This window comes from Trichoderma breve, chromosome 1 (assembly GCF_028502605.1).
Source record: "Trichoderma breve strain T069 chromosome 1, whole genome shotgun sequence".
NCBI classification, from domain to species: domain Eukaryota; kingdom Fungi; phylum Ascomycota; class Sordariomycetes; order Hypocreales; family Hypocreaceae; genus Trichoderma; species Trichoderma breve.
In genome coordinates, this window is record NC_079232.1 from 1,747,772 (window position 1) to 1,760,738 (window position 12,967).

Genomic DNA, 12,967 nt, shown 5'->3' on the forward strand with positions numbered 1-12,967 from the left:
TGCGCACAGAGCATAAGCCCGCCGACGGGCATATCAATGGCTTTCAAGGGCTGCCTGGACGATTTCAAACAAAAATTGGAAACAAGAGGGTAAAAAATTCGAGATAAAAAGACGGAAATCCACTTGGGACACTGCCCTTGTGCAAGCGCCGAGTCAGACCAAAGCAAAGCAGTATCGTGATTCTCCAGCTGCTAACTAACAATCATGGATGCCTCAAAATCTTTTTTGGCCGCGTTCCTTTCCCATCCTATCCCAATCCAGCAATGGATGACGGGTTTCTCCCACACCACCTCCCACCTACGAATGAATTGGCCTCTGCGACACACTCGATACTACCGTTTGTTGGGGACTCTGTGACGGCGTGGTGTGGTGACTTTTTTACGTATTGACAGCAGCTAATGCGATTGGAGACCAAGTACCTGTACACGGTGCTGAGGGCCCTAGGTCAGGCGCTGGGAATTCTGCAGGGTCCGCAGGGTTTCAATGCGCTCATGGTTGGTGCTATTAATGGAGCCCTGAATGGGGATTATGGAGCAGCAGGTGGGCGCATCGTGTACCGGTACGCGCATGTGCTCCGACGAACCTTGGACTACCTGCTAGTTTAAGTACCTCCTACCTCACCTGTAATACCAATGTCCCATCAAGCAAGGTGGAGGGCAGAAGAGGCGGCGAATGTTCCATTGACCGCGCTGCTGCAGATTTCGAGACGGCGATGCCGCTACACAAATCTCACCCTCGTCTCGACGCTTAACTGGTGCCCTCTCTCCAGCTCGTTGCGAGTGGAGCATCCACATGGAGGCAAGACACTGCGACTGCACGCTGACTGACGGGGAGCTTGCAAGTGGTCGACAATTCTGGCAAAAGCACAGCATTCAGCCATTAATAACCAGTAGGCCTGTGCCATCCTTGCCGAGCACATCAACATTAAGCAATGATACGCAGACAAATCAAGGCCGCCTGTGATGAACCGCTTGGCATCCCATCATCATCGTCACTGCCACGATCTCGCCGCCGGAATAGAGAGACCAGACCAGACCAGACCAGACCAGACGAGAGGGCGCGCGGCCGCATCTTCCCCCCTCGAGGACATGCCAAATCCAGCAATGGACCAAAAAAATGCTGGTGCCGTCACTTTGTTGCTAAATTAGAATCAAACCCAAAAACGGCCTTGGGGAGACGGGCTACAAGCACGTGCCTGAGCGTTGCAAAGCTGTTATCACATGCAATGTGACGCTCCTCTTATGCTCTGAGCCCCAACTTTTTCGCTTCCCCACCGATGCTGGCACTGGACAGACTTATTTCATGTGCTTTTGCCCCCTCCCGGCCGAGCAAATCCCACCGCTCTTCGCTGTGTAGCATGCCCTTGTCGCGATTGGAATGTCCACATTCTTCCAGTGGGGGGTTTAGGGGTAAGTTGGGGCCACTAACAGTTTCCAGAGGAGGGTTTACTGCTCACATGGCCACGAGAATTCTCATCAAAAAACATGCGCCGTGTGGGGAGGCAGTTCCGCACGTCAATAGCCCAGACCTTGCCCTGCATCTCCAAATCGTTGCTGTGCGATAGCGATGGCGAGGCTGGCTGGCAACCTTTTGGAGCCCTCAGGTCCACCTGGTCATCAACAGCCACGTTCCCAACAGAGCTTAACCAAGCCACGCATGTGGTCGTGAGAACAGGCACAGTACTTGTAGCAGGAGGCTTGTAAGACGGGCACCCTCATTGCCCTGAGCAGCTTGGCAGGCTTCATCAATTACCCCGAAACCTGATTCCAAATGCGGGGACCCCGGACAAGCCTCTCTCTCGGTGTGCCATGGTCTGCTTGCTGTACAGTGATGTCTCTCTGTCTTTGACAAGGACATTGAAGCTTTGCTCCCTTGCTCCCCTCAACCACTCATTCCGATGCACCCCAGATTGTGTTTCTCAAACTCACATCATCAGGCAGTGCATTGGGTACTAGCACAGGCACCTTGACGTCTTCCCCAACAACGGCAACGTCCTGTCTCAGACAGTAAAGCACCTATTCGCAGAAATGCTCCGAGTAGTGCTGCCACTCGGCACAACTGCTGGTTCACAACCATCACATGACGCCTTTTACGTCGCCCCGTTTCATCAGGCAAAACGCACTGTAGGTTGTGTACTTGTACTGTACTGTATCGTGGTTGCTTTCCGGGATCTGGGCCTGAGCTGCCGTCTTCCGCGCAATGCGCTACAGGGAAGCCATTATTGGTTGAGGCTAGAGAGCTCGCGCACAAGCAGAAGCCGGGCGTGGATAGCTTTGCCATCGCTATCTATGTGTGCTTATCCCATGCCTGCCACAGGCACATGCAAATGAGAGAGCACATGCAAATGAGAGCATAGATACAGTAGCGAAGGAGCTGGATTCGCCTACACGGCAATCACATGAACGATCGGCATCATGATTCGCCTCGCCTCTTTAACACAAGGTCCGACGTTGATGAATGTGTGGCTCCTCTGACGCCGCCCAAGCAATCAAATCCTGCCAAAGCAGAAAACACACGCGGGCAGCTCTTAATGAACCAAATGAAACAAGTTTCCTTCCTCTCCGCACCGCCAAATCGCTAACTCATCCACGGCTCTGCAGCTGTCATGACAGAAAGCCACGCGGTCGCAGGTGAAAGATGAGTTGCACTGTCTAATGGGCGCGTTGAAGAGAAAGGAAAAGAAAGAAGAGGGAAAAGCTCCTCTGCATCTTGGATATTGGTTTTTTTTTTTCGGGGCCGTAGTGGAGCAGCTCAGGAACAGAGATCCCTCGCACGTGACCTCTCTCTCTTACACCCGTAGTTTTGCCGGTCGTAGTTGGTCCCTGCACTACTGGACCTATCGCATCGCAGACGGTGAGCAACCAGTTGTCCGATTCGTAGCAGCCTAAGTTGAAGCTACGTCGCGATCCAGCTCTCCAGGTCGCGCCATCATATCATGCCCCTTCTTTGAACCTCATAGATCTCCAGACTTTGTTCGTGTATGCCCTCATCTTCTCTCGTCTTCGTCTCTCCCTGGCCGCTGCGCCAATCCCTGAATCCGTCTCTCTAGCTGCCCCTCCTCCCCGCCATCTCTCCTGGCCAAGACCGTCGTCTTCTATATATAGATCGTCATAATGGCATCTGCAATCTTCTTTCTGGATCTCAAGGGCAAGGTATGACGACTCTTGAAATAAAGTGTATTTGATGAATCACCGGGTCAATCTAACGTGGCTTCTCCTAGACCCTCCTTGCCCGAAACTATAGGGGTGACATTCCCATGTCCGCCGTCGAAAAGTTCCCTGTTCTCCTGTCAGAAGCCGAAGAAGAGTCATCAGCCGTTCCGCCATGCTTCTCCCACGAGGGAATCAACGTCCGTAGCTCCTAGACAGCATATACATGAAGCTCCATGCAACCCAGGGATTGAACGGGGAGAAAATGGCTAACGCGCGCGACAGTACTTATACATCCGCCACAACAACCTATATCTCCTGGCGCTGACGAAGCGCAACACCAATGCCGCCGGAATCCTGCTCTTCCTGCACAAAGTCGTCGAGGTCTTCACCGAGTACTTCAAGGCTTTGGAGGAAGAATCCATCCGCGACAACTTTGTCGTCATTTACGAGCTTCTCGACGAAATGATGGACTTTGGCTATCCCCAGACCACCGAGTCCAAGATCCTCCAAGAATACATTACTCAAGAATCACACAAGCTCGAGATCCAGGCCCGCCCGCCAATCGCCGTGACCAATGCTGTGTCTTGGCGATCCGAGGGTATCCGTTACCGCAAGAACGAAGTCTTCCTCGATGTTGTCGAGAGCTTGAACCTCCTCGTCAGCGCCAACGGAAATGTGTTGCGGAGTGAGATTCTCGGCGCCATCAAGATGAAATGTTACCTCAGTGGTATGCCCGAGCTGAGATTGGGACTCAACGACAAGGTCATGTTTGAGACGACAGGCCGCTCGACGCGAGGCAAGGCTATTGAGATGGAGGATGTCAAGTTCCACCAGTGCGTGCGACTCTCGCGCTTCGAAAACGACCGGACAATCTCCTTCATTCCCCCCGATGGCGAGTTCGAGCTCATGTCGTACCGCCTCAACACCCAAGTCAAGCCCCTAATCTGGGTCGAGTGTCTCGTCGAATCCCACTCCGGCTCTCGTATCGAATACATGCTCAAGGCCAGAGCCCAGTTCAAGCGACGAAGCACGGCCAACAACGTCGAAATTATCGTCCCTGTCCCCGACGATGCCGATTCCCCCCGATTCAGAACCAACGTCGGTTCTGTGCATTACGCCCCTGAACAGAGCGCCATTGTCTGGAAGATTAAGCAGTTTGGCGGTAACAAGGAATTCCTCATGCGCGCTGAACTCGGCCTTCCTAGCGTCAGAGGAGACGACGAGCACGGCGGTGGCATGACGGGTGGCTTTGGAGGCAGTATGGGTGGAATCGGTGGCAAGGGCGCCAAACGACCCATCCAAGTCAAGTTTGAGATTCCCTACTTTACAACGAGTGGAATTCAAGTCCGATACCTCAAGATTACAGAGCCCAAGGTAAGCCCCTTATGTTTCTTTGACACTTTCCCGACATAATACGGCATGCTAAATAATGTTCGTCTAGCTTCAATATCCTTCTCTTCCATGGGTCCGATATATCACACAATCTGGCGATATTGCTGTTCGACTGCCCGATGTAGCTTGAGCCTTTACCGCGAGTTGATACGTGTGCTATATAATGATAGGTGAGATAGCAGAGAGGTATATTAATTTAAGCGGCTGGCCGTTCGTTTTGCAAACCAGCATCGAGATATTTGGAAAGGGGGAGAGAAACAGCAAAAACGCCGTAAATAGTCATGTGGAGCTTTCAAATTATAGCGAATTGAGAGGCTGGAAGAGGTGCAACAAGGGAAAGCTATGCATGGCTTCCACTAGGGGGAGCCATGTGAAAGTCAGGTTGGGGAGGGTTTATTTAAACATAGAGCTATAATGTTGTCATCACCGTAAAATCAGCTGGATGAATAAGATGAAATGAATTTAAACTGCCTTAATATTCGTATGACTACTTGGCTTTCAGCGTATCATTGAATCATAGCCATCAAGGTACAAAAAGAAGAAGAAGACTCATATCAGAACAGAATATACGACTAACAGACAGGAGCAAAACAGATAAGAAGAAATTGTGCGGTATATTGCATAGAGAAAGATTCAGCTCCATGCACTCCCAAAAAAGAGGGGAGCGATCAAGCTCCACGGAGTCCCCCTCCGTGGAGTAGATAACGTATCAAGTGTCGTGCATCAACAGACTTCAATGATGAAAATCATTCAACGTGTTCAAAGAGTAGAAAAGAGCAAAACATCGGGTGCGGCAGATAAAGCAGTAACATGGTAGGAAGGAAATCGAGTACCACAGCCTACACCCCCAACATAACGAAAGAACAACGTAAAGTAGAAGAGATAGAAATGCGTAGGGACAGAAGTCAGAGCATATGCCATGCCATGGCCGTTTATCGTCGACTTTCTCGCACAATCACTTCGTCCCATTCCATTGCCTCGAGAGAAGATTCATTCGAATAGTCTGGGTTCTCGGGGTCGAACAGCACCGTAACGAGGAAGCCTCGCGGGTCATCTTCCGCGGAACGCGCATCTATATCATGATTAATACCCAAATAATTACATCCAAATACAAATCTCATAAGAAGAAAGACAAGGGGGAAAAGATAAAATGCCAAAGAAATATAAACAGCACAGAATTCCGAAAAGGTTGTAACTCACATCCCCGAGGAGCCTCAGTGCGATGCCATTGCCCATCACGCCATTCCCCACGATGCACGCCATCTCCTAGAAAAGTCCGATTCACTACTTCTTCCGAGCGTGTAGGTTCGCTAAATGCCATCAAACCAAGGATAATGGGAAGCTCTCCCGCAAGACCATTCGACGGACCCGGATTCTTAGGGTTGCTGTAAGCCGCTGGCACCAGGCTGGGCATCCAGCTGGGGTTTGCCCCGGCCACGTATTTGCATAGTCCGGGACCATCCTTCATGTGACTGTCCGGGTGGGCTGCGTGTGATATTCCTTCTTTGTCACGAGGATGATGGAATTGTAGAGGCGTTCGAGCAAGCGTCTCGCGGGATGATGGGTCTGCGGTTAATGGGTCTCCGTTGATGACAACGATCGGGAGAAAGGGGCCGCATGAGAAGACAGAGAGCTGCTTGTAGACGGTAGCGTATGCCTGCGTTCCATACTCGGTATACATGGGCGATCCGTCGGGATTGTACATCAGAACATAGCCTGGAGGCCACGCAGGTTCGTCGAAGCCTTCTCGGTACCACCCATATCCAAAAGCTTCTGTCACTCTCCCATTATGATACCTCAGAACCTTTCCCGGCGTCTCTCCGTCATAACCCCTGGAGTTTCTTCGCGGTATACGATTGTCCCATTCATCACCTTCGTTATAATTGTCGTTTTCTGTCACCTTCAGCTCGTTGATCACAAAGAGGAAGCTTCTGGGATCGGGATGGAGATTGTTGGTCGAATGCCTGGTACCCCCCGCATGCTTATGTGAGCTTTTGGCCTATAGTATAAGATGGCAAATCAGTACCTTGTACTTCTCGCTTCGATCCCCCGATAAGAAAGCGTCTTATGCCAGGCACGCCGGGTCAAAAATTGGAAAGACTCACAGATCCAGACATGACAGCCACTCTCTTCACCGATGTATGCCCTGAATGGCTGTGTATTCGAGACTGGTGATTCAGAGAGGGTGACAGGTCAACAATACAACGTGCTTGTGAAGATGATATACGTGGAGTCTCGGGGCTACATATTATCAACTCCGCTGCCCATCACTCCCCCAACCCTCCGACAGACTCCATGGGTATCGCTGCCCAAGGCCAGGTATCAAGTGTGTAATTACCAGTCAAGTTAGGCCGAGATGCTACGTATCCAACGTTACAGCACGATGAGGGAAGTTGGCCACTAGCAGAGAGGTCGGGCCAGGAAAGATGGTGTTCCGCGCTGTCCACCAGCGGACTTGCGGCTCAAAACTCTTGCGAGGAAGGCTCAGGAAAAGACTGACGTCGACATACATGAATAGTAGTGTCTCGTGAACAGAACCGGTGAGAGCAAAGTTCGGTTCCATTGGGTCCGACGTCCACTGAGCTTCATCTCCTTCGTCGTCGCTCTTATTCCTCCACACTTAAAGGAGTTTGTTGGGCTCCTTCAAGTGTCCCACGACTCCTGGAGTGCTGGCTTTGGGCCCAGCGCCGCTTTTACCTACCCTGGTCACAAGCTCTCCGAGATACTGGCAACCCGTGTGATAGGCCGGTATAAGATGCAAGGCGTGTTTTCTGCTGGTTTTTGTAATCATAAGGCCATAGTTCGGATACTCGAGCTTGTCTGTACACCCAACGCCACCAACAGGTGGTCGCCACGGGCTTTGAGAGATCCTCTTGGTGGAGGCAGGCGATTGTTGGTTTCCTAGGCCGATCTAAGCTTGAAAATATCTCAGACAAAAGTTGAACACCACCATTCACAGTCGTGGACCAATAAATAACGAGCTTTCGGACTAGGGTTATGGGCCTCTTGGGCTCGTAACCTTGAGCCTATCACTGCTCGCGGCGCTGTGTGCTGTGTGGTGATGACGAGGCTGCGCGGGTTCTTAATTACGGCCCCCTCGGGGAGTAAATAGCCGCGGTTGTCTGATGGTATCATAAAACACCACCATGCACGATGTGCATCCCGGTCTCAACTCCCAAGTGTGGGGGCCTCGGGGGAGATGATACGAGTATGCAGTGCGAGAGCCGTATACTGTCCATTTCGAAACAATCGCCGCATTACCAACAGATGCTGCAAGACGCCGTATCCCAGTCAGAGTAACACTTTTGTACTAGCCAAAATGAGAGGCAAGTTGTCTGCTTTCCATGCAAATAGAGGAGGGAGAGAAAAAGTCTGTCGGGAGAAAACAAAACGGTTGTAGACTCGCCATTCGTCGTCGGGGTTTCAGCACCCGAATGGCCAGTTATAAGACAGCAGATCTGCGGTCCCCAACAATGGAGGGTCACACAAAACTGAACTTTGTCACTATGTAGCATAGCCATGGCAAGTATCGGGTAGAGCACTGTCCGCTCCCGAGAGCTCTTTTCTCATATGTCAGTCTATCGGTGAAGATGTCAAACGATTCACAGGCAGGGGCCCATAATATCAATATTGATGGGTTTGACGGAGCCTAAGGCGCCAAGGCGCTGAAGAGGCACGACATCAATGCCGAAATTATGTTGATTGCTGTGTCCCACGCTATTCTTGCGACGACATGGATTTCTCGATCAGATGCGCAATCTCAACGGCTACCGCAAACAGACGCAGTGGCATTCATGCATATGTTCCATTGTACGACTCGACAGTCATCTCAATGTTTGATATAGGCATCATGACATGCCGATAAAGCGGTGAACGAATGGCACAGCCAAGCTCCTTTATAGGTGTTAGTCGAAGAGTCCAAATTCGGTGATACACTTTCGACTTACCCTGTGTTTCCATCCTCTCTTCAGCAAACAACATGAGCCGTCAATGCAGCGGAGATCAATTACTGATAGAATTGATTACAATAATCACGATCAAGGTATCAAGCCGAAGCATGTAATATTGATTAGAGGCGAGGGCAGAGTGATGAGGACCAAGAGGTCTCGACCTTCACAGTAGATGGGAGTAAGACGCCTGGATGAAATAATTACGTTCTCGGATTCATGGAGACAGAGATGGAGAGATATAAGGGATTTTTTCTGGCATAATCAATCATGGACGGTTGCCTTTTTTTTTAGCTGCCTTGCTAGGAAGGCTGGGTCGGACAGACGGTGGTTCGCGCATCGAATGTGGATCCAAATGAGGCTCCGTTGTAAACATCTTGAGCGGGCCGCCTTGTCACGCACGCATGTGATATATTTCTTTTTTCCGTTTGCCTTTTTTCGCCCAAGATCCTAACATCAACCCGGTCGGTTCCGGCAATAGCGTTATCCTACGCATAAAGGCTGAGTAGCCCTGGTTGTGAGGGGCCAACTACCGAAATCGATGTGTCGTTTCAATCCCGTCTGGCCCTCTTATTTGATGCCGGCGTCTCCTCCGGAGTGGCATCTGAAGTAATGCTTGACAAGTAGAGTTTAGCCTCTTGGATCAATCGTTTTTCCCCTAGCCTCACGGTAACAGCGGCTCTGTGCCGCTCGCTAATACCGCTACCAGAAAGAACCCGTTCATCATCTAGAACAGTTGTTGGATACTGCGACTCCAGAGCATCAAGCGCCTTGAAAAGTACGGAATGTTGAATCTCGTCCCGTTTCCGCTTGTCGACAACACTTGATGGATCTGCTTTGCGAATGGCTTTAAGAAGCAATTTAAGCTGCTCCCGAAGATCCTCTGGTATCTCGCTAAATCTAGCCGATCCAGTAAACGTGCCGTCCGGGTTAGGCTCATTTGATTCTCGGTCCAAAACAAACGTATCCTCGATTTCATCCATGTCCAAGTGCTCTCGCTTATCTATTATCAGCCACAGTCATGATGAATGATGGTATGGGCAAAGGAGAACTCACCGCACTGTCCAACTGTTCTTCTGACAAGCCCAGGCTTGCCGCTAAAGACTCCTCAACCAATTTCCATGGAAGCTCAACAACGTCATAACGAGAGTGCTTCGGGGTTACGTATCCGTACCGGCGGAGAAGCTCCGAGTTGGGATGAGGACCATAGTAGTTCAAGATTTCTTCGCCGGCCTTGATAGTTCGTAATGCTGTTACAGTAAGAGCGTCATCTCCATAGTTGACGTGTGCCTATTTTTTATGAATTAGCCAACGGCAAGGCGCTTAGAAGCATAATTGTGACGGATAGGGTCGCACATTATACTCAGCGTCAGCATTGAGTATATCAGCCATCGGCACCATACCCATTGTGGACTTGGGCTCGCGATCTTCAACCCATTCTTCTTCGTCTTCCTCGTCTTCCTCATCCTCATTCTGGAAATCGAATGCGTAGGACATTATAGTGCTTCCCATGCGGTGAGCCAGCTTGACAAGGTCTTCGTCGCTGTAAGACTGGCTGGATGGAAATTTTTCGGGGTTTGCACGGAGGACTGGCAAGATCTTGGCATGAAACATTTTCTCAGCATCCGTCTTGCCAACTTTTGTCCGCGTAGCGCTCGCCTGAAGCTCATTAAGCTCCGCTTCGGTCCAAAACATTGGTGTTTCGAAAGATGTAGGAAGAACGTCCATGTACGGCTTCCATTTGGACCCGTCTCCCTTGAAATACTCAAACATCATGACAAGAATTAGAGAGCTCCATGGGTCCTGTTGCGGTTTGCCATCCACCTCCATGACTTCATCCGGGTGGAGGAAGACGTCTGGGAGCTTCTCCTTGAGTTCGGACGTCTCCATGTTTATGATCCCATTTCTTGGCACGGTAAACAGAACTGTATCAGCTGGGATATCCTCCAGAGCCACTGCCATGATATTGTTAGTCAACCCACGCCGCACATGAACACGATTTGCTCACATACCTATACCGCGGCCTGCATTTCTTGCTCGAAGGTCCGTGATCTCGATATGTTCAGAAAACGTCGACCCAGGAAGCGCCTTGAACCACTCAAGGAACGCCTGTGTTTTGGAACCAAAATCTTCAGTAGACATGACGACAATCTACCCAATTGTGCAAAATAATACAAGACAGCGAGTCGTAACGCACGCTCTGCAAAGGAGATGTTAGTTGTGTTTGGGTGAAAGTAGAGTCTTCAAAGATGTGCCTTCCTAAGTGCAGGCATTTTCTTACAGTGCGCGCCGCTATGAGGTGTGCTTTGAAAATTTTTATTCGCACGGGGTACTTGCCCAACAATCGGCCGAGTATCATCAACGAGCGTTTCATTTCTTACAAGCAGCAATGAAGAGATCCTTTGAATCCTAAAGTTATTTCAATTTTTGCCTAACAACTCCATCCATGTTCTCAGCTACCTAATACTTAATTCGTCTATAGCACAACTTCGCTATTTCTCTCTACGAGTTCATCGTTCCCTCTCCTCATATATTGGTAGGGACATCCTTTCACGCTTCATCTTCAGCTTTGGTCTTCTTGTTGATCTCTCTTTTCTTGGGTCGCAGCCATTCCTCCATTCCTGGTGGCCAATATACCCGGTTCTGCTGTCCTCCCATTCCATACTCTTCTGGGCTGATGGTATTTGTAGAATCTCCTTCTTCAGTCTCGCCAGTCGTGTCGTTCTGCTTCTCCTTCTTGGTTCTTTTCGTTTCTTTCTTAGGCTCATCGTCTCGCTCATAGGGAACGACGTCGTTGAATCGGTTCCACCCCGGAAGTTTATATGTCCTCATGAGTTCGAATACTGCCTGCTCCTTGTCTTTCGCCTCAATCATCAAGTCCATGTCTGTTGCACAAGGTGGAAGCGTCTTAACGCGCGCTGAATGCTTACGCCGATCCCGTGGCGTAATAGCCTCTGCGGTTGGCTCGCTGTAATGCATCTTCTGCTTGATGTTTTTCCTGGTCCAGGTTTTTGCGATGCGATCATATAGGCTCATGATATCCAACGTGCCCTCGCGAAGGCTGGGATCGAAAATGATGTTGTGATGATGATAATCCAGCACCAGAGGAATGTTGAGTTCCTCACAGATGGGTAGCAGGTCATGGACACTCCATGAGACGTCGTCATTCTCCAGAACTAGCCTTCTCTTCACTCCATCTGGCAATTTGGCATAATTTTCGCGAAAGCGATCCAGAGTCGCTGCCTTGTCGCCATATGTACCGCCCATGTGCAGAATCATGACGGCGTCCCGGTCAAGCTGCTCAGGAAGTTTCAACAATGACAACATCTCATCGTGATACTCGAGATCCCTGAAAGCAGCAGCGACGACCTCTTTCCTCGGACTAGCAATTTGCGTATACTGGCCCGGGTGTGTGGTGAGGCGATGACCTAGCTCAGCAGCTACCTTGCCGGCTTCAGCCAACACATCGGCGGCAAATGGGGCGAGCTTATAACCGTATTCTTCATGGCTTGCAAAGGGGAACATTTCGCTACTAAGTCGCATGAATTTAATGCCATACTTTTCGTTCCATCGTAGCATCTTGACAATGTCTCTGGCGTTTGCAAGACCGAGCTCCCGGACAAAGTCTAGTCCGCGCTTTACATCTGGAGGCTGAGTTTTGTCGGGTCGGTTTTTGGTGGCATGTTCAGGCTTTGTTGGGTCTTGGAGGGGATACCTATGATCAATAATCGAAGCTATACGGCAAGTTCGGGACGAAAAGACAGGAGTGCTAGCAGATCTGAGGTATGTGTTAAGACAAGCCTATGCGCCGTCGCATTAGCTTTGGTGTTGACTGTGACTTGTGAACTCTTGATGTTCTGCAATCAAGACCCTTTGAAAAGTTAAGGATACAGGTAAGTATGTCTATATCGGCACTCACATAACCTAAACGGCCTTTCCACGGTAGTGGCAGCACGTCACTATTCACAGGCGGCGGTCTCCTCGCAGTCCTTTCAACAACCTCGGAGTCTGCTTTTTCTTCAGCCGCATCAGCCGACTGCAAGTCAGTATCAACGTTGGGTTTCTCCGAAGCCTTTTCTTCGACCTTCTGCTCGGCTTTTGCTTGTCTCATCGATGCCGGCCTAAGCTTGAAGGCCTCTTCTCGAACCCTTTCGGGGTCACACTTGGACAAATCGGAAGTTTCCACAGCTAGCCGCTGGATTTTTACTGCGCTTTGAAGCTTCAGACCCATCTCTCCAAGCTCTCTCATGGTGCGCTCAAACGCCTCTCGTGAACCATTTGGACTTCCCGCCGGGCCCAGGGGGTCCTCCTTTTTTCCCCCTTGCCGAGAGCCATCCTGTTGCTGCCCGGGAGGCCCATTGACTCTTCTGGAGCTACGTCTGACTTTTGCTGCGGGGGTCTCGACTGCAAAAGCGTCGGCCTTCTTTCTCTTAGGTGCCATCGTGTGGGACAAACGAACAAGCGGCTGATATAATA

At 50.4% G+C, this 12,967-nt stretch overlaps 4 protein-coding genes across 4 annotated transcripts; 1 reads left to right on the forward strand and 3 right to left on the reverse strand.

Moving 5' to 3' along the window:
• Nucleotides 1-3,113: 3,113 nt before the first annotated feature.
• Nucleotides 3,114-4,674, forward strand: T069G_00562 (adaptor complexes medium subunit family domain-containing protein; the record flags this gene model as incomplete). Its single annotated transcript, XM_056167772.1, has 6 exons — nucleotides 3,114-3,152; nucleotides 3,221-3,349; nucleotides 3,435-4,306; nucleotides 4,358-4,395; nucleotides 4,456-4,526; nucleotides 4,594-4,674. 6 exons carry the CDS (start codon nucleotides 3,114-3,116, stop codon nucleotides 4,672-4,674), a joined length of 1,230 nt encoding a protein of 409 aa, XP_056033088.1.
• Nucleotides 4,675-5,476: 802 nt separating this feature from the next.
• On the reverse strand, nucleotides 5,477-7,107 carry T069G_00563 (uncharacterized protein; the record flags this gene model as incomplete). The annotated part of the gene is made up of 3 exons (XM_056167773.1): nucleotides 5,477-5,616; nucleotides 5,745-6,543; nucleotides 6,922-7,107. The coding sequence occupies 3 exons, from the start codon at nucleotides 7,105-7,107 to the stop codon at nucleotides 5,477-5,479; spliced, it is 1,125 nt and encodes a 374-aa protein (XP_056033089.1).
• Nucleotides 7,108-9,042: 1,935 nt separating this feature from the next.
• Nucleotides 9,043-10,633, reverse strand: T069G_00564 (SET domain-containing protein; the record flags this gene model as incomplete). The annotated part of the gene is made up of 4 exons (XM_056167774.1): nucleotides 9,043-9,494; nucleotides 9,553-9,781; nucleotides 9,848-10,446; nucleotides 10,504-10,633. 4 exons carry the CDS (start codon nucleotides 10,631-10,633, stop codon nucleotides 9,043-9,045), a joined length of 1,410 nt encoding a protein of 469 aa, XP_056033090.1.
• A 408-nt stretch (nucleotides 10,634-11,041) lies between these two features.
• T069G_00565 (UV-endonuclease uvdE domain-containing protein) lies at nucleotides 11,042-12,932 on the reverse strand (the record flags this gene model as incomplete). Its single annotated transcript, XM_056167775.1, has 3 exons — nucleotides 11,042-11,999; nucleotides 12,051-12,292; nucleotides 12,411-12,932. 3 exons carry the CDS (start codon nucleotides 12,930-12,932, stop codon nucleotides 11,042-11,044), a joined length of 1,722 nt encoding a protein of 573 aa, XP_056033091.1.
• Between the last annotated feature and the right edge of the window lie 35 nt (nucleotides 12,933-12,967).